At 55.2% G+C, this 25423-nt stretch overlaps 2 protein-coding genes and 1 non-coding gene across 7 annotated transcripts; 1 reads left to right on the plus strand and 2 right to left on the minus strand.

Annotated features, from left to right (window-relative positions):
- Nucleotides 1-64: 64 nt before the first annotated feature.
- On the minus strand, nt 65-11524 carry SLC44A4 (solute carrier family 44 member 4). Its single transcript, XM_010961478.3, has 21 exons — nt 11418-11524; nt 9459-9507; nt 8897-8970; nt 8683-8761; nt 7769-7868; nt 7561-7686; nt 7340-7400; nt 5857-5941; nt 5693-5776; nt 5238-5473; nt 5035-5134; nt 4449-4541; nt 4108-4210; nt 2161-2414; nt 1980-2074; nt 1772-1875; nt 1586-1659; nt 1281-1351; nt 1088-1182; nt 926-1010; nt 65-312 (listed from the first exon to the last, which is right to left on the minus strand). Exons 1-21 carry the CDS (start codon nt 11449-11451, stop codon nt 191-193), a joined length of 2124 nt encoding a protein of 707 aa, XP_010959780.2. The 5' UTR covers nt 11452-11524; the 3' UTR covers nt 65-190.
- A 405-nt stretch (nt 11525-11929) lies between these two features.
- Nucleotides 11930-24711, minus strand: EHMT2 (euchromatic histone lysine methyltransferase 2). 5 transcript variants are annotated; one of them, XM_074348398.1, is made up of 28 exons: nt 24620-24710; nt 23907-23973; nt 23592-23810; nt 23246-23499; nt 22219-22303; nt 22088-22128; nt 21766-21921; nt 19917-20051; nt 19681-19795; nt 19422-19523; nt 19053-19201; nt 18821-18964; nt 18499-18734; nt 18237-18419; nt 18037-18119; nt 17420-17526; nt 17196-17318; nt 17007-17108; nt 16085-16189; nt 15811-15965; nt 15557-15724; nt 14960-15104; nt 14520-14597; nt 14034-14149; nt 13846-13932; nt 13045-13123; nt 12732-12907; nt 11930-12425 (listed from the first exon to the last, which is right to left on the minus strand). In XM_074348398.1, the coding sequence occupies exons 1-28, from the start codon at nt 24659-24661 to the stop codon at nt 12245-12247; spliced, it is 3633 nt and encodes a 1210-aa protein (XP_074204499.1). In that variant the 5' UTR covers nt 24662-24710; the 3' UTR covers nt 11930-12244. The 5 variants fall into 5 exon arrangements, with proteins under 5 accessions (XP_074204499.1, XP_074204500.1, XP_074204501.1 ...); XM_074348399.1 differs by lacking the exon at nt 19422-19523 and having other exon boundaries at nt 24620-24711; XM_074348400.1 differs by lacking the exon at nt 23592-23810 and having other exon boundaries at nt 24620-24704.
- Nucleotides 22770-22841, plus strand: TRNAT-UGU (transfer RNA threonine (anticodon UGU)). Its single transcript has one exon. It is a non-coding gene; the product is annotated as a tRNA-Thr (tRNA).
- Nucleotides 24712-25423: the final 712 nt, after the last annotated feature.

Raw genomic sequence — 25423 nt, forward strand, 5'->3', positions numbered from 1 at the left:
CTATTTTAAAGAGCCAGGGCTAGGGGAAAAGGCAGCATGTAGTCCTGGAGGAAATAAAAGAAAGTTTTTGAGAAAGGAAAATATCAATCTTTTAATAAAATCTTTTTACTACATAATCGAGATCTGGAAGGTGAGGTAGGGCTGGGAAGCTGTACAGGACGGGTGCAGTCCCGGATCAGGGCTGCTTCTTTCATTTCTTCCTCTTCTTGTCTCCCTGGGGCGCCGCGTTCTTCTTGCCCAGAATCTTCAGAAGGCTCTTGGACATGTAGTAGGGGCGGTCCACGGAGCCATCGTTCCGCTCCAGGTCTTCCACTGAGCCGTGACATAGACCCGTTAGAGCGGACATTTGAGGGGCCAAACCCACTCCCCGGGAAAATCAGGGACTAAGAGACAGCTGCATGGTTTCCAGGCTGTGCCACCACCGGCTGTTTTTTTCTAGCATTTTTTGTAACCTACTGGGTGGGTTATGTAATATCAGTTTCCTCATCTGAAATGTGGGGTCAATAGTACTATATTTCATACAGTGATTAACGGTAAAAATACATGTCGATTGCTTAGCACAGAGCCTGCTACATACGAAACCCTGAATGAATGCATACAGTAGGGTAGGAAAATCCGCACTCACTACAGCCACCTGCTGGGAAGACTCCTGTGGCTTCCCTAGATTTTCAAGGGGAGGGGAAGATACGGGGTGGGGGGGCCTCTTCCCTGCAATGCTCCTTCTTGGGAGAACCCAGGCACCTGGGAGCTCCCTCCCTCCTTTCTTCCCAAACACCTGGCCTGAGGATGTTAGAAGAGGCTCCCTCTGGCTCTGGCTCCGGTAACTCACAAAGTAGCTGTTTCTAGAAGCACCAAATCTCCAAAAAAAGCCTAAACAATCTGGTACCTTTAAGTTGGGGAGAGGTGGAGGAGGGATATCACTCACAGAAACAGAGGAAGAGAGTATCCACACACATGCCAAAAACGCTGAAGAAGCCACTGGCGATGACATAGGCCCCCATGATGGAGGTCTGGAAGACACAAAGCTGGTTAGGGTTCCTCTGGAGAGTTGGAGGGTGAGGCAGAGTGGCTGAGGGGTGTCACTCACCATGATAGGCAGCCAGTAATAGTTGAGGTGGGGATTCTCAAAGTCTTTACCCAGTCCCTGGATGCGACCGGTGAAAAAAAAGAAGGACAGGACCCCTGTGGGAGAGAGGTCAGTGTCACTCCTCTGAGGTCATCTGTTAAGCTGCCCAGCATCCCTGTCCTCTGTCCACATAACTCCCTGCCCTGGTCATTACCTACACCTCCAACCACGAGCAGCTTCCCAAAGAACAGCAGCAGGTCTGTGACTTTGTCCAAGACGACCACCCTGTACATGGAGTTTGGGTAGGTTGGGGGTGAGAGGCTTTGCAGGGCTGGGAACAGAACTGGCTATATAATTTGCCATGACAGATGCAAAATGAAAATTGTTCACATTTCAAGATGAAGGCAGCAGAGATTAAACCCAGCTCAAGGCACCTTCTGAGCATAGCATGCCCATGAAGCTGGCCTTGAGTGGGAGATCACGGAGGTGGTGGTGGGGGGTGGGCAGTGATAGCCTGACCTGATAATGTTCCGCATGAGCAGCATGAAGGCGTTTTTGGCTGAGACACAGAAATTCTTCCCATAGACGGCAATCTGGGTGAGGTGGGAAGTTCAGAGTTAACCTGTGGTGAGTTACCTGGGCCAGGGTGGGAAGCCTGGGTCAAGGGCCCCCAGAGCAAGGGGTTGGTTAGGGAGTGGGGCTCACCATGATGTATGCATTGCGGTTCAGGAACTTGATAAACTTTTCCAAACACCAGAGGCAGCACTTGAAGCAGCACAAGATACAGCGGGCCATGGGGTTCTGGGCTCCTGGGGGTAAGGAGGGCTCATGTTTGGTCACTGGCCCCTGACAGCCCCTCCCCAAGGATCCAGCTGCCTAGCCTAGCCCTGCCCAGCCCCCAGTCTCAGCTCACCTCTCAGTTTGTGGTCAATGTACTCCAGGATGACTCGGGCTATCTGCACCAGGGTCAGGATGAGGGCTCCGAAGGCTAGTGACCCGGTGTGGTAACTGCACAGGACTTAGGGAGTTAGAGGCAGCCTCAGGACCCCTGGGACTCCCAGGGCCAAAATAGCCAGCCCCTGCCCCAGGCTTACCGGAGTGTGCGGATGAAGGCAGCGCTCAGGGGAAAGGTAGGGATGTCCCGAGGCTTGTGGAAGGCCCAGTAGAAGGAGGCAAAGGCCCCAGCCAGGACACACTGGCCCAAGGCCAATACCCAGTTGATGGTCCAGAAGAGCCCCAGTACCCCATAGATTTGCAAGTTGAAGAGAGAACGTTGTACCAGGCCTTTGGACAAGTAGCCCTGGAAGACGCACATCAGCCCTGGGCACGAGGTGTTCGGGGTCTGGGCCTGGGGAGATGGGCAGAGGAGGCTCGTTCCCAGCCAGCTCCTGCCTCTCCCAGAGCAGAGGGAAGTAACAGCCTCTCCAGAGCTGGAGAAGCTCATTCCTTCCAGGAGATCCATCTCCAGGTTCAAACAGGGTTCAGCTTGCCTACTGTGTGAGTATAATTAGTTTCCTTCAGTCTCCAGCCTGCGGATGGGCACCAGAGCTCCCAGGGCTTGTGGGCTGAGCCTTAACGGTATGAAGGCAGTGTGATCAGGAGCTCTCCCTCCCACTCAGGCAGCAATCCCCTCCCAGAGCAGCCTCTGCAACTTCAACCAAAACACTCCAGCAAAATGGAACAGACTGGGTATCAGGTGATACTAAGGAATTGTTCATTTTGTTGGGTGTGATAATGGTGTAGTGGTTATGCTTTTTAAATATGTTGAGATCCATCTTGATATATTGATAGGAGAAATGGCACAATGTCCAGAATTTGCCATTAGAAACTCCAGAAAAAAAAACTGCAGGTTGGGCAGGGGGTGGATGGGTAGGGAGTTACATGAAGCAAGAACAGAGAGCTGAAGCTTATGAAATCTGGGTACAGGGATTCTCTACGTTTGTGTGCATCTGAAAATTTCCCTCATAAAAAGTAAAAACCACAACCTGGCTCCTAAAGCAAAGGAAATAAAAGCCAAAATAAACAAATGGGACCTAATTAAACTTAAAGCTTGTACCCAGCCAGGGAAAACATCACCATCAAAAAGACGAGCTACTGAACGGGAGAAAGGATTTGCAAATGATGTGACAAAAATCTTGATAATTGCTGAAACCCAATGTTCGTTTGAAATTTTATAAGAAAGTAAACCAGTTTCTACTGTGTAGGTAATTGTGGGTTTCAGTCAGTCCCCACTGCTACATGGAGTCTAAGTAAGTCAAAAGCGAACACATTTGGGGCTTTGTATACCCAGCTCCCAGCACATAGAGAGTCCTCCTTAAATGTAAAGGATTTCCCCCTCCTTCTTCAGTGGGGCTAATGCCTGTGGGCACAGCCCTTGATCCCAGCTCTGATGCAGTGGCAGTATGAAAGCTTTGACCGCTAAATACCCAGAAGTCTGGCCCCAATCTCTGGGAGAGTTTGGGGAAGCAGCTACTTTCCCAGGCCTCCCAGGGAGCCCCACCTGCCTATTGCCTAGGACACAGTGTTCTGAGGGAGGAAGACTGACCAAAAAAGCCCGGAATAAAACCCATCTAGAGTTATCGGCTCTCATCAGATGCCAGGCATTGTACTAAGCACTTTCATGTGCACAATGTTCTTTAATCGTCTCAGCCTCGCTGAGGCACAGATATTAAGATTTATCTTCATTTTACAGGTGGGTGGACTGAGACTGAGAGGGTGAAGTGGTTAATTGTCCTCTTGGCAGAGGAATGTCCTGGGGAGGGATGGAGAACTTCTGGTACCCACCTGCCTGGGGGCCTGGCCCTGCTTTCAGGCACAGCCTGCTTGCTCTTCCAGTACAATGGGTAGCTCAGCGGGAGATCTGGATTCTGGGGACTGCTTCCCTCTCTGGTTCTGCTAGGGGCCTGCTGTGTGACAGTTACTAAGCCCCTTGCCCTCTCTGGTCCTCAGTCTCCCTGGCACAATGAGGGATTTGGAGCAGTTGGCCTCTGAGGTCCCCTTAGCCCTACTGGTGCACCTCTGTGTCCACCCCAAGTCCTCACCAAGGGATCACATGATGTATTCATCAGCGCTTTCTCACAGCCCGGCAAGGTGGCGTTGGGTGCCCAGAACACATACTGAGGTTGTCCCGATGTGGCCAGGTATCCAGAGAAGAGTCAAGGAAAGCATGGTCATATGGGGGTCTCCATAGGTCCCCTCCTCAGCAACCCCTTCCTGTGCAGGCTGTTTGCTGCACAGTGGCTGAAATTTTCTTTCTACGCAGGGCTGCCTGCAGGAAGGGATGCCTCCCTCCAATGGTACTGAGGCACTGCACAAAAAGGTACTGCCCTGTCCCCTACTCCCAAGGACTCCAGGAGGGCCCGGCCATGTGGGCAAAGGATACAGAGCAGTCATGGCCCAGTAGGCAATGCAGATGAGCAGGAGGACAAAGGTGACCAGCGGGTAGAACATGGTAGACATCATCTGTCCTACAGCCCTGCAGGGAGATGAGAGCGGTCCACCAAAGGAGCTAGCCCCCCAATCCCCACCCATCCTCTCACTGGGCTGACCCTGGTACGGCCACACCTCTGTCCTCTCCAGGGCCTGATCCATCCCCCCAGGCTGAGCACACAGTAGGTGTTCTCTGAACAAACTGAATTGAATAAATCAGGCTCAAGGGAACTATAGAGGAAACTAGAGTCACAAGAAACTGCCAAGGCAGCTTCAGGGAGAGTAAGGGCCTGTTTCATGTTCTAGACACTCGACGAGACACTAATTTAATCCTTATGACAGCAGCCCTAGGGGTAGGAAATGCTGTTACACCCATTTTACAGATGGGTAAACTGGGGCACAGAAAAGCTAAGTCACAGCAGTGTTAACCACCATGCTGTGCTGCCCTTCTCCTCCAGCGCTCCCCTCCACAAAGTCAGCATTCCCATCCTGGGCCCACACCCCTGCCCTCTGCCTCTTCTTTCCAGACAGGCCCTGACTTGCTAGCCTCCTCCAGGAGGGAGATGGCGATACGAATCCGCTGCCGGAGGAAGATGAGCATCAGCAGCAGAATGCCTTCCAGCACGGCCAGCACGATCACTAGGGTAGACGGGGCAGAGGGGCCTGGGTCAGGACCAGGGCCAGGCATGGCCCAGGGCCACCCTTGAGTGGCAGGTGGTTCATCGGTGGGCAGGACACTCACAGGCTGCCAGCCAGGTCTCCTGAACTTTGCCGTAGGCGCTGAGGTTGGTGGTGATGCCCAGCTGGGAGATGGAGGCACCCTGGTCCCGCAGCATGCGGTATTCTTTCCAGCAGTGGTAGATACCATAGGCCAGCACGCCCAGCACCCCTACGATCAGCACAAACACCAGGGGCCCGGCCACCAGGCGCAGAAGCAGGATAAACAGCAGGCTCAGGACCAGAGCCACACCTAGGGCACTGCGGGCAGGGCGAGGCAGGTGAGGGTCACCCCACATCCCCCAAACCTTTCCCCTTTCAGAGGTCCCCAGTGTACCCAGATCAGACCCCCTCCACCCCACCACCCCTTATAAATCCTGTCAAGCTTGGGATCCATTCTGAGCTCCAGCTCCTCCTCCCTGGTCCAAAGCCTCTGTTTCAGGGAAGGGAAGGAGAGAACAGAGGTATCTGGTGACTCACACAAGAATCCAATACCAGGATTGGGCAAAGTCTTCAAAGATCTTGACACTGATGTCACGGCCATTGAGGCCATCAAGAAGACCACTGTTGGGGAGACAACGTCAGATGGGGCTGTGTGTGGGATGGGGTGCGGGACAGGGAGGTGGGGGCAGGGGGGTGCCCACCTGATGCCCTGGGAGATGGATGTGTTGGAGATCCCTGTGAGCTCGGGCACAGTGCTATTGGACCATGGGAAACAACGCCCTAGAGCTGGAGGGAGAGAACCAGGTGACTGGATGGGAGGGCCCAGAGCTTTACCTTGAAAGCCTCTGGCCCCCACCCTAGCCGAGTTGAGAGTTGAGAAGGCTTGTGCCCTCTTCAGAGGGCTGCTCTTTTTTCTTTTTTTAATGGGGATTGAACCCAGGACCTTGCGCATGCTAAGCACATACTCCACCACTGAGTTATATCCCCGCACCCTGGGAGTGCTGCTCTTGATTCTGCAGCCAAAAGGGAGCTCCTGTCCCAGGAACCCAGTCCGTGTTTCCTTCGCTGTCTCTTAAAGTTCCTTCCTCCCCTCTCTGCCACTGCCTGCCCTCCTCCCCTCTGGCCTACCTCTTAAAGCACCTCCACCCTCAACCCTGCCAACCTTCAATCCAGCCTCTGCCAGAGTGCCCGGGAGACCATGACCTGGTCTGGCCTGGACCTCAGCATTCCAGGGCTCTAAATCACTCTGCAGCTCAGACACCTCCAGATGCCCTGCCCTGGAGAGTGCCCACATCCACAGCCAGGCTTTAAGACCCTGTTGTCCTAGCCCAGCCACTTTCCCCTCCCCTCTGTACCTTTGCGCTCCCTCCTCCAGAAATCCCATCTGTGATGCCCTATTCAGTTCCATCTCCACCTCACCTCCTCCAGGAAGCCTTCTCACCCCACCCCTATCTCCTGTGGAACCTATCACATGCCTACAGGGCCATTTATCACCACCCTCAAGGCAACTTTACCAGGTAGGCTTGCTTTGGCATTTACATTCTAAAGATGAGGAGACAAGGTTCAGAGAGGCTGTCATTTCCCCAAGACCACACAGCTGGAAAGTGCTGAATTGAAATCCAGATCTATCTGACCTTTGGAGCACTCATTGGAGACACTTCCTATGGCACGCGTATTGAGAGCTGGATATCTTTTCTCATGCTATTGTTAATTTTTTTCTATTAAAAATAACATTTACTATTGCACAGAAGAGCATAGAGGGCAAATAAAAAAGTCAACTGTGATCCCACTGCCTGGCCATACTCTCTTTAACATATTTGGGTGAACATCCTTCCAGTCTGTTCCCTATGCTGATGCACAAAGGCAAGTGTAGGTTCTCACAGCAATCTCATGCGATCTCTTCATGAACCTCTCTGATCGTACCACCTAGAATGCAGTTCAGACGGGGAGCAGTTTTCATCTTCCCTTCACCTGTCCCCAGTGCCCGGCACACAGCAGGTGCGTGATCAGCACTGATGATCTGATTACAGGGTCATACAGCAGAGAAAAAATGAAGGCCTGGTACTCATTCCAATTTTGTCACAGACAAGCTGTGTGACTTGATTTCTCTGAGCCTGCTTTCCTCGTTTGAGGAATGAAAATACAAGACTGGCTGATGTTTGAGGAAGGTATTCAACTTCTCACCTGGAGTGGAAGGGAGGAGGAAACTGGGGCAGAGCTCTAGTTGCAGGCTTTCAAGCACTTCCTGGGGGGTGGGAAGAGGAGAGACAGACACACAGACACAGCAGGATGAAGGAGTGAGTCCCCTCTCCACCACCATGATTATCTACCCAGTTCCCCCTTCCACCCCCGCCTCATTGTGGACCCCCCTTGGCAACAGCAATGATTTTGGGGGCAGCACTCACCATATCCCCAGACACCCCTGGCAGACAAAAGTTCCTATTTGCAGCATAGAAGACCTTCTCAACAGTCTGCGAGAGCTGCTCCGGGTCCACTGTCCATGGGACCACTGGACAGGAGGACACACACACCTGGGGGCAGAGAGCATGCGAAGGGGCTGGTATCCAGACCCTGGGGGAGATCTGGGGGCAGAAGCAGGACCCAGGCTCTGACCTGGGGTGTGGGGCATTCCAGACCATTCTTGGCGACCGCGATGATGTTGGTGGTTAGGACGCAGCTGAATATGTTGAAGTACAGGAGATATGGTTTATCTCTGCAAGAGAGAGGGAAGCGTATGCATCAGGTCTTGGGCAGGCCTCGGGGAAGGAGAGGGACTGCCAGGGCTGCATCTCAAGCATGCAATGGGCCCAGTGTGGCCTAGACACACACCACCCACTTCCTGGCCTCAGGATGCTCAGCCCAGCCAGGGAGGAGGTATGGGAGACACCAGAAAGATTTCCAGAGTAATTCAGCATCACCACTGCTAATAAATGGTTAAGAGCTTAAACTCTGGAGCTAAATCATCACCCAGCTTTATGACCTTGAGCAAGTCACTAAACCGCTCACTACCACAGTTCCAGCATATGTAAAATATTAGTACCTACACCTCATAGGGTTTAAATGAGTCTGTGTGCAAAGTACATTGCCTGCCCGAAACACAGTAAATGCCATCTAAGTGGTAGAGGTTTTATTATTTATTGAACATTTCCTGCATGCTAGGAGCGACAGCGTTGCTTCTGGAATCATCCCTGTGTTTTAGACGAGGAAATCAAAGTTCAGAGAGGTTAAGTACCTTTCCCAAGGTCACAAACCAGAACTTACTTAGCCCAGTTGGGGATTCAAATGCCAGTCCAAAACCCATGACTTCATCATTGATACTACACTGTCTCCCAACTTGGGGGGACTCAGAAGCCACTAACCAGCAGTGGAGGCTATTCAATGTGGCCTGGAGTGGTGAGATTCAGGGAGGCTGAGTGGGGCATGGAAACAACAGGAGAAGGGTCTGGAGCCCGAGTAGAGGTGGGTGGTCCCCTGCCCATCCCCCACCTCACCTCCCTCCAGCCCCCGCTTCTTGCCTTCATACTCACTTGTTTTGCCCAACCCCGCAGTATGCCCCAGTAGAGTTCCTGGGGTAGAGGACTTGCTGGGGGTCTCCATACACCCAGGCTGGAGACAGAGACACACAGATGAATCACAGGAGGGGGCAGGTATTTAGGAAGGAACAGCCATGGGTATAGTCCCTCTCTGGGACAATGAAGTCCCCCAGCCCACCGCCCCAGGTCTGCATAGCCAGAAACTCACCCACAAGTCCCACCGCGATGTAACCCAGAATGAAGACAAAGAAGAGGACACAGCAGATGATATCTGTGCAGCTCCTGGGAGAGAAATGGGGGAAACCTTTGGAGAGGGGATGCTGGGAGTGGGCGTGGTCTGGAGGTGTCATGGTTTGGGGAGTTGGGGGACGCTGGAAAGTAAGCATAGGTAGGTTCCTTTCTTTCTTTCTTTTTTTTTTTTTTTAAGAAAACCCTTTTTTTGGGGTAAGTAAACTGTCTTCTGAAGTTTAACACCAGAAAGTGTACCATTCATAAATGCTCAGCTGGATGAATTTTCTTTCCCAAAGGGCACAGGCCTGTGTAGCCAGCTCCCAGGTCAAGAAATAGAACAGCACCAACACCCCGGAAGCCCCCTTTTGTCCCCTCCACACATGACAGTCTCCTCAAGGCCACCACTGTCCTGGGGAAAGATTTTCTTTTCCCTCACAAGTAGATTCTTACCAATATTTCAGTAAATATGAAGCAAAACCGAGACACTGCCCCTCTCCCCAACTGCTGCTGCCCCAACCAGCGCAGTGCCCAGAACTCACCTGTTCTTGATGGGACCTCGAAAGGAGGGGTCATATTTGGCTGGTTTTCCTGAAGGGCATGGGGAGGAGTGTGCAGAGTGAGGCAATGAGAGGAGTCTCTCCCCCCATTTCCAGTCCCTCCAAATCCTTCCCCACAGCAGGCTCTACCCGGCACCAGGTCCTACCCAGCCCTAGGAGTTTGGTGGGAGATGGACAGGGGCAGGGCTGGCAGGAGGGGACATTACAGAACAGGAAAGGTAAGATCAAGGCTTGGTCAGCAGCTTTACTGCTCACCCACAGTGAACTCCAACTAGGCGGCCTTGGAGGGAGGGGAGAGTGCGGCCTTTTCCAGTCATTTACTGCTCACACCTCAAGGACCTCGGCCAGGGGCCAGGAAACTGCCTTCATCAATTTCCCCAACCCTGGCTCCTTTCTCCAGAGTCTCCCTCCAGCTGGGATGTGGGACTCTGTTCAGCCGTCTTAGTTGCTCTCACACCCCCATCCTTGTCCCTCTCCCCTCCCCATACTCCTGCCCAGGCCAAGGTGGGCACAGATCTGGAGCCCCTCAGGGAGGTCACAGCCCTGCCCTACATCTGCCTCAGCCCATCTCTCTACCCTCTGGCCCCAGGCTGTGGGGAAAGAAGCTGGAGCAAAAGGCATCAACTCCTGCAGGGCCTGGGGAGGGAGGGGGCCCCTGTAGACCCCCCCACCCCAAAGGGACCTTAGTCTCCAGGCTACCGCCAGTCCCTGGGAGACCAGTCAGTGTGACACTTGAGCCCGGCTGTTGAGATTGTGGCCACGTCCTGTTCCTGGTCCTCCCTGAGTACACACAGGGAGGAGGTGGGGCCAGGCAGCCAGGGTCCCATGTGGGCACCGAGGAGGGAGTACAGAGGGCTGGGCAGGAGTGTGGGAAGGGGTGCGGTCCATTCTTCTAGGTGCTCTGGACTCTGTCCCTCCATGATTCTTGGACATGATGTCAATGATTGACCCAAAACCACTCCAGGAAGTCTCCTGGGAGTCCTTCCTCCTCCCTCCCCTCACTCCCTTCTGAGGAAGCCTCGCCTCTGGGAGGCCCCTCCCTTGGGTTCCCTCCTTTCCAGACCAGGAGCTCAGATCCTTCAAACCCCAGGGGACCTCTGCAGGCAGGCCCCAGACCTTACTGCTCACAGGGATCCCAGAGGCTGGCCCCTCTCCCTTCAGACTCCCCCACCTTGCCCCCCACCCCTAGCCCTCGGGACTCCCAGGACAGACTCTCAGCTTTCTGTTCCTCACAGAGATTCTGGAGACAAGCTTCCTGCCCCTCTCCTCAGGCCTTGCCCTTCACAGGAACCCCAGAGGGCCGCTGCCCTTGTTCCTCAGTGTACTCTCAGATAGCCTCCCTCCTAACGGAGACCCTGGGTGCAGGTCACCAGTCACCTTTCCATCAAGATCCGCAGCCCCGACTCTTCACTGGGACCCCGAGCAGAACCCACTCCCCTGCCACTCCTCACAGACTCCAGCGGGCAGAACCCCAGCACCTTTTCCCCTCAGAGATCCAGCGTCCAGGCGGAAATTCCTCCTTGCAGGGATCCCAGCTCACCCGTCCCAGGCTCCGCAGCACGTGACACTCCCAGCCCGAGCCCCTTCCCCACTCTCCCCGACTCTGCCTCCTTCTGTTCAGACTGCTTCCCAGGGCCCAGGCCTAACACCACCCACTCCTCCCAAGGACTCCAGCCCCCACTCCTCATGGAGACCCCAGCTTTACTTCCCAAATTCTCCCCAGAAATGGCCCTCAGCCCCTGAACCCCATCCTCCTCCCAGGACCCTGACTCTGCCTTCTTCCATCAGCTTGTTTCCTGGGCCCTCCCCTCAGGGACCACGACTCCTCTCAGCTCCTCTCCCTGTGGTCCGTCCCAGCCTCCATACGCCGAACGGCCTACCCTCCCTCACAGGGTCGCCTCTGTCATGGGCTCCCCACCCCAGCCTTGCCCGCAGCCTTACCGTAGTTCTCGTCCTGGTCCTGTTTTCCCCCCATGGCTCAGTCTCTGGAGTGATTGGAGCCTGGGAGACCTGGCGGCTCACCTGCTACCTGCCCCGCCCTCCCACACGTCACAGCCCCACCTCCGCCCGTGGTCCCCGACACACTCTAGTTCCTCCTTGACTCCAGCGGAGGGCTGGAAAGCAAGCCTGGGACAGGGTTTCAGGTCAGGGCTGCTTACTGCGGGCCTCATGGACCATGGCCTGGAACACTTGCTCTAAGAAAATCCTTCATGGTTTTTCAAACTACCTCAATCATGGTACTCTCACACCCACACCCTCCTGCCAAAGATTAAGTGTGGAGATGAGATTTGCCCTTGACTAGACCCTGCCCACAGTAATCCCCCACAGCCCCTGCCTCCCCCCAGGCGGCTGTCCACACCAGCCACACCTGTCTGGCCTGCTTCCCATCCCCTCTCTGTGCCCCCTGGGACCCACATTCCTCCGGCCCTGTGTGCTTCCTCACCAACAGTGACTCAGTTTATTACCAAACCCAACGTTTATTGAGAACAAAGGAAACCAGTTAGCATAGAGGCCCAATTTCAATTCATCAAACTTAAGCTGAGGATGGGGGTGGGGGGTGGCCTGCCCTGAAGTCACCCTCCCAGGGAGGAACCAGCTCTGGGAGAGAGGGGCTGTCAGACCTCCAGGGCCTGGCTGGGATCTCTGGCTGAGGAATGTGTGAAGGGGGGGGGGGGGAGATGGTAGCACCCTCAGGTGTGGACTGTGAGCAGCAAGGGCAGAGGTGGCTGCTGAGCAGGTGGCCATGGGGTGGGGTGTGTGGTCCACTCTCAGGGGTTGACAGGGGGCAGGGAGCTGAGCTCAGGCAGCAGCTCCGGGTGGGGGTCCAGGCGGGCCAGGCGGCTCTGCTCCAGGGCAATGGCCTCAGCTGAGTGCTTGCACTTCTCAGAACCACACTGACAGGTAAAATATTTGCTTTTGATGTCCCAGAAGCGGTCACCATAGTCGAACCTGTCAGAGGAGCACAAGAGGTCTGTGGGACCCAGCCCCACTCCAAAGCACCCAGCCCATGGGCTCTAAGCCCTCCCACGTTCTATGTACCTGTGCACCAGCACTGCCTCGTAGGTTGGTGGAAATGAAGACTCTCAGGCCCCATCCCAAACCTACTGAACCAAAATCTGTGAGGCTCAGGACTGTCTACAGTGGAGAAGCTCTGCTCTAACCCACACATGGGAACCGGGCACTCTCCAGCCTTCTGTTTTGGTCCTAGGCTTGCTGCATCTCCCACATCCCTGGCCGAGCCCCAGGACACCTCACCCCAGCTCCTCCCCAGTCCGGATGTCTCGGGAACTGAAGAAGGCAATGCGTGGAAATCTCAGGTCTTGGTGTAACATGAAGACACGGACAGGGATGATGTTGGGGTCACACAAGTGGTTGATGAAGCGGCTGATGTTGCCATAGTAACGGGCATCGATGCAGTACACCTCTCCATCCTGAGGGAACGGTGTCACTCATCACGTCGAACACTACTCTGCTGGCCTGACCAAACTCCCCACCCCTGGCCATCCAGCCCCTCCTCCCCAGGTTTCCATCCTTTGACTGGGGAGGGACAGAGGGGGTCTCTGCCCACCTTGTTGTCTAAGTCGAAGAGATAAGAATCATCCTCCCTCACGTCAGCCTCAGCATCAGAGATCAGCTCTCCGACATACCTGTTGAGCAGGGGTTACTGGGAGCAGGCTCCAGGCCCTGTCTCTCCTCACCACCCCATGAATCCTCTTCCACAGCTGTCCCAGTCACTGTCTGTGAATCTCACAGATCAACGCTGCTGGGGTGGGTGACCCAAGGCACAGTGGGCCTGGAGGACAATGGACATTATCTGGAAGTGGGTGTGTGTTGGGACAGGCCTGAATGGTCTCTTAAATTGGCAAATGGGGCTGAAGGGCAGTTTTTTTTAAAGGCCAAAGGAGATCTAGATTAAGTTTGAAGGCCATGGAATAAAAAGCTGGAGGTCAGGAAGAGGTTACAGATGCTGGGAAGAGAAAGAGCTGATGGATGGAGAGGCCCCTGGGGTAAACAGAAAGGTAGCTATTTATCACCTCCATTTTGCAGACAGAGAAAAAAAATGACGCTCAAAGAGATTGTTACTTGGCCAAGGACACCCAATGGCAGAGTGGGGCTCAACCCAGGTCTGTCTGTCTCCAGCTGGGAAAGGCAGGGGAGAGGGAGGAAGACACGGGCCCTGTGGTCTGGGCAGAGCAGAGGCTTGGAGGATGGGGGTCAGAGGAGGCTGGCTGGAGTAGGGGCAGCAAAAAGAGGTGGGACCCAACAGGGAGGAGAGCAGGGAAGGGGGCCTGGGAGTCAGCTGTGGCACTGCACCCAGCCCCTCGCCCCCAGGAGCCAAAGTATGCCCCCCCCCCCACCGCCAACTCACTCGCAGATGAAAGTCCCCTGGGGAATGGTCTGCAGGGCGCGGACCCCCCAGCCCATCTTGGCTGTTCGGTAGAGCTGCAGTCGCACCCTGGGGGTAGGGGAGAGGGTGATATTGGGTGGAGTGACTTGGAAGCGCCCCATGGGAGGGAAGAGATAAGGGGTGAGGGTGGGCTGCAGCGGGGACCTCACTTGATGCCACTCTGTACTACCCGGTTCTTGCAGTTTCTCCAGCAGGAGCATGCCTGGTTACACTCGAAAATCAGCGGGGGCTCTATCTTGTTAAATTCCTGAAGCAGCCGCCCATCCTGGGATCAAGGGAGGGGAGGACAACGGTTTCTTATGGTGCCCACTTCAGCTGCCCAGGGCTCCCAAGACTTCACAGAAAAATCCACCGCTGGCCCCAACCCAGAGACAGGGAGGACAGGCTGGGGGAGGCCACATATGCTCTGAGTTCAGGGAACAGGAAGCACACAATCATTGCCCTTGATTTGCATAAACCTGGGCCAGGCCCATCTCTGTCCTGGCAACATCCTAGGAAACCCAGGTCTCACCCTGCTCTCTCTGCCACTTCCCCAACAGGGTGGGAGGTGAGGGACAAGGTCACAGGAAGCTGGTGTCAGAGGCCAGCTCCTCCAAAGGAGTGGATAAGCATGTGGCCAGAGCGAGGGCACGTACCTTGTCATACCAGCAGCGAATGCTGAGCTGGCCACACAGGCAGTTGGAGCTGGAGCAGTCATCCACACACGTGCAGTGCTGGGGCAGGAGGCAGGGTCAGCTCATCCTCCCCCAGAATGAGCCCCCCAGCTTCTAGGGCTCCCTGCTCCCTAACAGCTATCTTTTCTCTAGGGTCCACACTGTCCGGCAGTGATAGTGATGGTCTCAGGGTGAGGGGGAATCAAGATATTGCCGATGGGGGTGTCTCCAGGGCTACCGTGAGCCCAGGGGATACCTTCACGTGTCCTAGAAGAAGGACCCTTCCCCAGGTGGACGCAGGCCCACACCGGAGCTCCTTTTCAGCCCCACCACCTTGGCCAGGTACTCTTGGCCCACATCTTGCCCAGCTGTACTGGGCGGCTCTGGGTGTCCCTCTGGCAGGGCCCAGGCCCCGCACTCACCTGCAGGTGGGTGATGTTGCGGTCGATGTTCATGGTGGACGTCTCGCAGTTCTCCGAGATGTACTTGTAATCCTCCGGGCAGGGCTCCCCATCCACGCCGTTGACACAGGGAATGGGCACATTCTCGTAGCCCCGAGCCACGTCCCTGGCAGGAGGAGAGATGGAGCTGGGTGGCCAGAGCATGGGGTGAGGGCTCCCCTAGGTGCAAGGAGAGAGTAGTGGGAGGGAAGAGGGTGGTTCTGGCGGTTCCTCAGGGCATGGGGAATAAAGTTCCCAGATGAAATGCAGAATACGCCATTAAATTTGAATTTCAGACAAACAAGAAATAATTTTTTAGTGTAACTGTGTCCCAAATACTGCCTGGGACACACACTAAAAGAGTATGCACTGTTCATCTGAAATTCTAGTGTAACTGGGTGTTCTCTATTTTTATTTGCTGTATCAGGCAGCCTTAGCTGATGAGTGTGTGTTGGGGAGCAGGGGGTGGTTCTGGGGACCCAGTGGGGTGTGGGGCGGGGCTGGGGGATGTCCTGAGGGTTCAGCAGGGCCTGGGGAAGGGCAGGAGGTGGTTGTGGGTGTGGGGAGAGCACCGCTCACCGGCAGATGATCTTCTCAGTGCGGATGGCCCTGTTCCCCACCCCTAGCCGCAGCTTGCGGTTGAGCTGGAGCGCAAACCACACGTCAGAGCGCTCAGGAGTCAGGTCCCATGCGGTGTCCCCCTCCTTGTTCCGCAGCTCGGGGTTCGCACCACGTGACAGGAACAACCTGGGAGAGGACAGAAGCCCATGGGGTCCGGGGCCGTGAAGGGGGCAGAGGGGCGTCCAGGTGTGTGTAGGGGACAGGGGGCTCACAGCACGCAGTCGTGATAGCTCTCCCGGGCTGCGATGTGCAGGGGCGTGTCCCCGTGGTAGTTGACAGCGTGCAGGTCGCAGCGGGCGTTCAGGAGGACCTCAGCGATGGCGGCGCTGCCGGTGAAGGAGGCCCAGTGCAGGCAGATGTTCTCCTCCTGTGGAGGTGGGAGGGGAGAGGTGGCCCAGGCAGGGAGTCCTGGAACGCAGCCTGCACCTTGCTCAGGGGCTCGGGGTGGTCACCACCTCCCCCATCCCGACCAAAACTCTCACTTACGTTGTCTGTGAGGGTGACGTCGGCACCCCGGGTCAGCAGCATGCGGATCACCTCGATGTGTTTGTGCTCTGCGGCCCAGATGATGGGCGTCCACCCCCCACTGTCCTGTGGGTGGGAAGGGAAGGAGGTAGGGGCTCGGGCGGCAGCTCCGGCCCTTCTCACCCAAGCAGCAGGTGGTCAAGAGCACAGGCTCTGGAGCTAGACTCCGAGCCTGAATCCCAGCCCCACCACTCACAGGCTGCAGGGACTTGGGCAAGTCATTTACCATCGCTGGGTCTTAGTTTTCCCATTTATAAAATGAAACTAATACTGTCTACTGCTCAAGGCTGTGAAGTAATTTTTCTCATTCTAAAAAAATAGGTATTTCCTAGGTCTGCCCACTCAAAAGCCCTAGAAGCAGAGACCCAACAGCAACAACCACCCTAGGAACACAAACTGTAGTCTGAAAAATACTTCCCACTTAAAGGAACCAGAGTTTCTTAGAGAAATGATTGATTCTGAGTCCGGGGCAGGATATGCACTGAAAAGGATGCTCTCAAAGGCTACCGGGTCATATCAAAAGCCATAGGAGCCAACTTCAAGGAGCTTCTCTTGGACAAAGGATGGAACAATTCAAAGAGCAAGAAAAATGCATACCAAAACACATCTAACATGTGAAAAACTAAGAGCTAATAAAGAATCTCACTGGACAGCTCCAGAGATTAAGGCAGCAACTTGTTGTTTTGAAAACAGATAAACAAAGAAAAAAGAAACAAAAATCAGTGAAGAGAAATACAAGTAACGAAGGAAAAAGAGATGGGACAGACCAGAATAGCGTGAAATGCAGGGAAAGCGTCAACAGTCAGATGAAAGAGAAAGGGGACCCGAAACTCCAGGCTGAGCCAAGGACCCCAAGGGCTGAGCCTGAGGCCAGGCTGCTGACCTGGGCGTTGACGTCCACCTGTCCCGTGCTGAGCAGCAGACTGACCATCTCCAGATTCCCAATTTTGGCTGCGTGGTGGAGGCAGGTGGAGCCATCTTCCTCCTGAGGGAGATGCGGACAGGTGAGTCCTCTGGCTGGCACCTCAAGCCCAATCCTTGAGCCTGGGCGCCCGCCCGCCCGGCTGCCCACCTTGCTGTAGACGCAGCCGCCACGCTGTACCATGTAGCGCGCCACCTCCAGGTGGTTGTTCACCACGGCCTCCATCAGTGGCGTCCGCTGCTGCTTGTCCACTGCGTTGATGTTGGCTCCAGCCTGCAAGGACGGGGCACGTGGGCTGGCACCAGGGAGGGCCTGGGTTGGGGAGGGGGTCCAAGGCCCTGATCAATGAGGCGGAGGGCCGGGCCTGCACTGACCTGCAGCAGCACGTGGCAGATCTCCACGGAGCCCTTCTGGGCAGCCGCGTGCAGGGGCGTGCGCTTGCTCTGCTGGTCGCTCTGGAAGTTGGGGTCCAGGTTGTCCACTGTGGGGAGAGCCCGCCACACCGGGAGAGGGAGGGACAAGTAGTAAGTGAGCTAGGGAAGGGTGGCACCTCCTCCAGGAAGGCTTCTCAGGGTCCCAACCTAGGTCAGGGACCCCTCCTGAACCTTCTCTGTGCTCACTTCCACCACAGCACTTCTCAAAGAGTAGGAAGTTAAAGAGTACCAGTTCTGCCTGAATTCAAACCAGCCCTGCCCCTGCCTCTTAGTTCCACTGTGCACTGGGCAAGGGAGTTAACCTCTCTGGGCCTCTGCTGGGAGACTTATGTGGGTGGACCTACACGAGCACTCAGAACAGTACCCAGAGCCTCTGTGCTCATCGCTACCACAGTCCCCATCACCACGGGTTATTTGTGTATCTGTGTCCCCCACGCCACTGAGTCCTTTGGGGCAAGGATGACATCTTCACTGCTGTGCTCCTGGCCCTGAGCCCAGTGGCTGGTATATAATCGGTGTTCAGTCAAGGTCTGCTGAACAAGGAGCAGAGTACTCACACAGCATCAGGATCACCTTCTGCAGCTCCCCCTGCTTCACTGACAGGTACAACTGCCGGGGGTGGAAACGAAGTTTCTTCCGCCTGCCGTGGTGAGGGAAGGGGTGGGCTCCTCAGATTCAAGCATCAGGCCCAACCCCTGCAGATACACATCTCCAGCCCCAGTCCTAGGTGCAGTGCCCTAGAGCGACCCCTACACACCTCTCCGACTCCTGGATGACCAGGGCCTTTTCCAGGGCCTCCCGGCCTGGCCCAGGTGGCAGCCCCACAGCTGAGAGGCAGCCCCCATTGGGCAGGGTTAGGGAGGGCCCCGAGCTGTCGATGGTGTCAGCCAGGGGGTCACAGGGTGGACGCCGGGGCTCCCCATGCCCTCGCATCCGGGCGCTGTGGGAGAAGGTGTGGATGTCTAGGGGAGAAGGGGAGAGAGCAGAGAACAGACACAAGGGAAGGGCGAGGCCAGTACCTGGGCTGGGAAGTGTCTGCTCTCCCAGGGGCATCCTGGGCCAGGGGCGGTGGGGCAGGGGCTGCAGCGCCAGCTGGTGGGGTCACCCCATCCCCCCGGGGGATGGTCACCTCCTGGGCCTCAGATGCATCCTCCCCGCAGTGGGGACAGAAGACCATCCCGTTCAGCTGGGACACACAGGCCTTGTGGAAGCGGTGGGCCACACGGAAGTCGGGGTGGCACTCCAGGAAGGTGCCCTGGGGGCAGGGAAACAATGTGGTCCGGCTCCGGGAGCCCCCGCCCCTGTGAGGCACGCTGCCTGTCTGCCCCACTGGTCACTCACCGCTGTACAGAAATAGCCACAGCCTGGGCAGCAGTGGTGTTTGACCATACGGGCACGGTGTGTCTCACAGAGCACCATGAGTGCCACACGGCTTGATGGTCTCATGGTCTCCCGCTTGAGGATTGCAGCATTGCAGCCCGACAGCTGTACGCAGTGAGGACAGGGGAGAAAAGGTGAGGCCGGGGCCTGGGGCTGGATCCCTGGTGTCTCACCTACCAGCCCTCAGGCCCACCTCTCCATCCACACTCTCTGTGGCCATGCACTTGTGCCCCGCTCTCTCGCTGATGCGGTCTATCTTGGGTGCCTCCATGCGACAGCTGCAGAGGGGCAACTCCTCAAATCCGCGCTCTGTCTCCAGCGAAGACGTGTCATTGGACACCCCTTGGATGGAGGAAAAATCTAGCTGAGGGAGGCCCAGCCCCTCACTCACCGGGACCCCCTTTGGGGCCTTTCACCCCCACCTTCACTTTCCCTCCATGCTCCAGAACCCCCAGAGTCTGGCCATGGACACCCCGGCTTCAGCGGGGTCCCCCTCCTCCCCATTCCCTCCAGCCCCGAGGGCGCCCCCTAGTGGCTCCCGATCCCAGCAATTCGCAATTACCAGCGTGGTTGGGGGAGAGGGTCCCCTCGCTGGGCAGCTCCAGGGACCCCAGAGGGACCTCCATGTACTCACTGGGGCCTGAGGAGCCCACACCATTCACTCCTGACACAGAGACAGAGAGAGTGAGAGTGCGAGCTCACAGGTGCCTGGACGCGTGGGTACATGCGGGTGTGCATGCTGAGCGTGTGTGTCCATGCATGCTTTCTGGGGGCTGGGAAGGGGCTGGAGGAGGAGACCCAAAGCAAGGGAGCCTCCTCACCTCGTGGCTCCTTGGCCCTTGGAGGCTCCCGCTTCCGCCTTTTCCGTGACGGCTTCACCCATGGGCTGTCCTTCCGCCACTTCTTCTTGGCTTTGCGCCGGCCACTGGAACCACTCTAGGGAGGAGGAAAAGAGTTAGCGAGCCTGGCCCCCAGCCCACAACCCGCTCCTCTGAGGACTCAGGCCTCAGGCCCTGCAGCCCCCATCCCTCTGGGAATACCAGCCTCCAGCTCCTACCCTGTCAGACTGGTTGCCTGACTCTTCATCTTCCTCTTCTTCTTCTTCTTCCTCCTCCTCCTCCTCTTCCTCTTCCTCCTCCTCCTCTTCCTCCTCTTCCTCACTCAGTTGTTCAGCCAGAGCTTCAACCTCAGACTGAGAGAGAGGCAAAACAGTGCTCTCAGAAATAGTGACCCACAGGCCACAGCTCTCTTCTGTGGGAACTTGGGAGAGAGGCAGAGCAGGACACAGAGGATGAGGGGGAATCAAGAAAACAACAGCAGCTCCCCAAGGATGGCTCCCTGGTGGAGGTAAGTGGGGGCAGGAAAAGCGAGGAAGGGGTTTGATAAAGAGAGGCGGTGTAGAATATTAAATGGTATTGAAAAATAAGCTGCCATGGTTACATGCAACAACATGTATGAGTCTTGGCAACATGTTAAGGAAAAAAAAAGGTAAGTTCCTAATGACAAAAGTATAGTACAGTGTTCTTTATGAAGTTTGTAAATAGGCAAAACTAAAAACACTAAATGAATTTGTAGCTACTCACTACTATATATAAAATACATAAATCAACAAGGTCCTGCTGTACAGCATGGGGAACTCTATTCAATACCTTGTAATTGCCTATAATGAAAAAGAACATATATGTACAGATGAATCACTATGCTGTACACCAGAAATTAATACAACATTGTAAATCAACTATACTTCATAAAAAAATAAGGCAAGCAAGTAAAATTTCAGAAGAGAACAACAAAACAATCCACAGTAGATGAAAAACTAATCAGAAACTTTATAATGAGGATCAGGCTGACATCTCCTGAATCCACTGATCAATCTTAACTTCACTAATAAAAGACCAGATGTTCTAAACCTGATGTGATGCAACACTTGTACCAGCTATCAAGTCTTACCAAATTGAAAAAAAAAAAAAAAGGCATCTGAAGCTGATCACACTTTTGGATCTATCAGTCTGTAAGGAACATTGGGTAGAGTTATGTGTCAATCCCCACCCAAGCAGCCAACTCCCAATTATGAATTCTGTAGGACAACTGACTTGGTTTCTTCAACAAATAAATAGCAAGAATTTTTTTTTTTTAGAAGACAGGGAACCTATACATCAAGAGAGACCTAAGACAAATAATCAAATCAAGGCGTGGATCTAACTCGAATCAGGACACACAAAACCCGTTTATGAAACAACTGAAGAAATGTTAAGACTAACTAGTAGCAAGGTGATAGTATTAAGGAATCATTTGTAAATTTTTTTAGGTGTGAAAAGAGTAATGCAGTGATGTTAAAAAAACAGAAAGGGGTCTTATGTTTTGAGATACATATTGGAGTATTTCTAGATAAAATGATATGGTGTTTGGGATTTGCTTTGAAACAATCCAGTAGGTATGGGTGCACTAGGGGAGGAACAGCTGAGATGAGCTGTGTATTGATAATCCTTGGAGCTGGGGTGACAGGCTCCCTGGGGGCTATCTATTCTATTTTTGTTATATTTGAAAGTTACCACAATAAAACAAATGAAAAGCAAAACAAGTAAGACCAAGCATTACGTTGCACAGGCAAACATATATGTGAAATAAAACCAAATAATGAGCAAAGGAATAAACAAGTAAACAACAAATAAACCATAAAATGGGACGTTAAACCCTCAGTCCAGGACGTTGACTACCACTGTGGAGAGGGGCACAGGGATGGAATGAGGTAGGGCACACAGTGGAAATAAGTTATAGACAGGGTGGGGCAGTGAATTAGTGGGTGTTCAGAAAAGGAAAGAGAAAAAAGGGGGGCAGGAAGGACTGGAGAGCCAGCCCTGGGCATGGGGGAGTGCTGGCTGGGAGGGCCGTCGGCCCCTTCTCACCTTGCTGTCAGAGTCCACCCGTTCATCCACAGAGTAGGAATCATAGTACAGGCTGAAGTCATCCCCCACCACTGTCTCCCACTCCTCCAGGGACCCGGGGTCCCCTTTCTCCAGGGTCATGTCTCCTGAACCCCGGGCAGAACCCAACTCCTCCGACTAGAAAAAGTGAAAAAAAAAAAAAAAAAAAAAAAAAAGGAAACTGCTGGCATTCCCTCCCTAACCCTCCATTTCCCTTGAGGGTGAGATGGAGCCCCAGCTCCTGGGGTCCCTGGGAGCAGCCCCCCAGGTGGAGAGGCCCTCTTCCCAGCCTCTCCTGGCTCACCAGACCACCACCTGAGTTAAGCTTCCTTCTTTTGGCCACATCTGGAAGGAGAGAAAGAGGAGTCAGGCCTGTATTCTAAACCCTCAGGACAGGCCATATCAAGGCACAGGTAGGTGGGGGGTGGGACTGACCTGAGGTCACCTTCCCCAGCGAGTGCACGTCATCACTCATACGGAAATGCTGCACTTCAGGGGGCCGCTTCTCAGGGACTGGGGGCTGGGGGCCAAGAGGGAATACATTTAGGGTCAGGGAGCATCTATGGTTCTGCCTGGATTAGCCTAGAGCCCCAGGTAGGAATGGGATGGTGAGCCACACCCTCAAAAATGCCATCAGAAGCTCCGTGGCAATAACAAGAACAGTTTCCCCAAGAGGAAGTGTGTTGAGCACATCCCACATCTAATGCTTGCTGAACTCTCTGAGCACACCGCAGCAGGCCTTTTCTCCCCATTTCCCAGATGAGAAAACAAAGGTTAAGGCCTTGACCAAAGCTACCCAAACCATACTTAGAACAACATGATACCAAGAGCCCTAAAAACACTGTTGTAAAGCTTCTGAGATTCTGGGTCCCTTGTCATTTCCCTATGTCATTTCTATGGCTCTCAACTCCTTCTCTATAGAGATTCACAGTCAAACCTTTAAAAGGGAGGAGGGGGCAGTTTCACAGAAGGGAGGGAGAAGGGAGGAGGGTATAGCTCAGTGGCAGAGTGCATGCTTTGTGTGCATGAGGTCCTGGGTTCAACCCCCAGTACTTTGATTAAAAATAAATAAACCGACTGCTCTGCACCAAAAAAAAAAAAGGGAGGGAGAAGTTCCCTTGGGGCTTGTTTTGAGGTAGAAAAGAAAAAGTGTTTGGAAGTTTCTCTACTCATTAACATAAGAGTTATTAAGACATTTACTACATGATTAACTCTTTAACATTTGTATATCTTCTACTCCTCTCTCCTTAAGAATGTAAACCCCAGGATGATAGGAACCTGTCTGCCCACAGATTAAGCCTCAGTCCACAATTTGAGACACAGTAGCCCCTCTGTAAATATGTGAAGCAGTGATTGGGTAAGAAAAGGCCCGAAGCTAAATTGTAAAAGAGCAGCCCACCAGGGATTTCTGGTTGATTACCCCGTATCTCCCACCGGCCACAACCCTGCCCCTAAGCCTCACCTGTCCATTTCCTGGTTTGGACATGGTTTTTCTGGCTCGGTGGACCTTGGGCTGCCCCTCGGGGCTGGCAGTGGCTGGAGGGGGTTCAGGCCCTGCTGCTGCTGCCCCCTGGGCCCCAGGCATACTCAGCAGCCTCATGGCCAAACTCTGGACTGATGGAGGTGATTTTCCCGCCCCTGTCATCGACATCTTGGCTCGGCTGGGACAGGTACCCCCCTTGCTGGGGGAAGACGGGAATGACTTTGTGGCATGGCCTGGAAAACAGAAGGCAGGCAGGAGGAAAGATAAGAGAAATGGCAGAGTCAGAGAAGATCCCACCTCACCCCCAGACTCTTTTGCCTCTCACCCAGCAGGATGCGGCCCCCATGGAGGTCCCCATCTCCCTCAAGATTCTCCGGTTCCTCCCCAATTAGCGGTGTGGCCCCTATAGGGGTGTCTGCCCCCTCATCGCCGACGGTGACAGTAACAGAGGCTGGGGAAGAGGGGCCAGCAGGCTCCAAGGAGTCGGGGTTGACCTTGGGCAGAATCTCCTCACTACGAGGGGTGTCCCCCAAAGAGCCATGAACTGTAATGGAAGAGAAAAAGTTCAGGGCTAAAGGCTCAGAAGATCCTGTGTTGGGGGAGGTGAAGGTCCAACCGGGCCCGGTTCTGCTGCACTCACCTTTCTCGGTGGCTCCTCTGGGCTCCTTCTCCAACACCAGCGCCCCCATCTCAGCGGGGGCCTCCCCCTGGGAGGGGACACAAGGGATAGGAGAGCTGGTCAGTACGGTAGGAAGCTGGGGGGCCCAGGACGCCTGGGCCCTGGGAAGAGAGAGTAGGCTCCGGGGCCTACCTCTTCCTCTGTGGGGGCCCCCTCTTCCGCGGCCTCGGCTGCCCGGAGGGGCCGCACGACCCCTCCCCCGGGCACGCATCAGCCCCCTCCCTCTCGGTAGACCCCTCATCTCAGGGACCGAGAAGAGAGGAGGGGGAGGGGGCGGGGCCTCCGCGCCCCGGCCCCGCCCCCTCCTCCCGGCTGCACGCGCCGCTCCCCCTTTGTCCCCCAGGCCGCGGGGACCCCGGGCACCAACCCCTCCAGCGCCCGCTGCCCCCCAGCCCGGTGGACGGCCCCTCGTGCCCCTCACGCGTGTTCCTGCGGCCCCAGCGCCCGCTGCCCACTCGGGGGCAGCCGGCGGCTGCACGCGCGCCTCCGTGCCCACTCCCCCCACCTCCCACCCCCTGGTCCCCTCATCCGCCCCCGGTGCTGGCCCTCCGGATTGCTGCAAGTCCCGCCCGGGCCCCCCGGCCCCGATGCACCCCCGGAGCATTGCACGGGCGCGCGCTTCCCCCGGGCGCGCGCGCGGGCATGCACCCGCCTCTCCCCCTCCCCTTCCGCACCTCGGCGGCCGCCGCCGCTGCAGCTCCCGCCGCCGCCGCCATCGCCGCTTGCGCGGGGGGCCGAGCCGGCGCGCGGCCGCCCCGGGTCACGTGGGCGGGGGAGGGAAGGCTAGGAGGAGCCTTAAAGGAGCCACTACGCGCTTTCTGGCTATCTTCCCTCGAGAGCGGCCTGGGAGATGGCAGTGGCCGTCCTAAGCTGGGGGCTGCAGTAGAGAATTTCTGCCATTCCTGGCCTCAGCCCAGCGGGTAGCCGAAGGCGAGGCAAGCCTTGAGCCCAGGTGTGGCTTCTCCATTCCCCACCTAGTTTTAGGTAACTACGTAGCGTCTGAGTCTCCCAGCTCTCCCAGCAGTGGCTGTATTTCCAGTCCTACCCGCGTGTGCTTCTCCTGCTGCTGGTTGCTTTCTAGTTTCTGGGTCACTAGATAGAAAGCTCGGCCTCAATTTTGGCCTCGCTTCTCTAACGAGCAAGAAGGGGGCGATGGGGATGCGCGGAGGACACCTTTAATCTTGGCTGGTTCTAGCATGCTGCTTCAATGTCCCCTGGAGCAGCGACCCCTTTTGAAAACCTGGGGCTAAATGTGTTTTCTGTTTATGCCAGACATGTTACGCCACCACAAGCACTAGGGATTCAGGTAAGCCCCCAGAGCCCCGAGTCATTACTGTCTGGTGACAGTAAGTAACCTTTTTTTTTTTTTGGCCAAACACTCAACAAGGATAGCCAGGCACTCCGTGGGTCATAGCCCAGCCAACAGTGGAAGTATGAATATTACACCAAGACACACGACTTTGGCAGTAATAGAGTAC

Source organism: Camelus bactrianus, chromosome 20 (genome assembly GCF_048773025.1).
Source record: "Camelus bactrianus isolate YW-2024 breed Bactrian camel chromosome 20, ASM4877302v1, whole genome shotgun sequence".
Classification (NCBI taxonomy): Eukaryota; Metazoa; Chordata; class Mammalia; order Artiodactyla; family Camelidae; genus Camelus; species Camelus bactrianus.

Bases quoted from the DNA above. Each gene is read 5' to 3' on its own strand.
- SLC44A4 (XM_010961478.3), bottom strand. From the start codon at position 11,451: ATGGGGGGAAAACAGGACCAGGACGAGAACTACG. The intron at 5,777-5,856 runs GTGGGCACCCCC...TCTCCCCAACAG, and splicing joins TCCATCTCCCAGGGCATCAG to TGGTCTTCTTGATGGCCTCA. The intron at 1,352-1,585 runs GTCAGGCTATCA...CTCCATGTACAG, and splicing joins CTCATGCGGAACATTATCAG to GGTGGTCGTCTTGGACAAAG.
- EHMT2 (XM_010961479.3), bottom strand. From the start codon at position 24,186: ATGAGGGGTCTACCGAGAGGGAGGGGGCTGATGCGTGCCCGGGGGAGG. The intron at 19,202-19,421 runs GTAATTGCGAAT...CCTCCATCCAAG, and splicing joins CCTCTCCCCCAACCACGCTG to GGGTGTCCAATGACACGTCT. The intron at 16,190-17,006 runs GTCAGCAGCCTG...TCCCACCCACAG, and splicing joins AGGTGGACGTCAACGCCCAG to GACAGTGGGGGGTGGACGCC.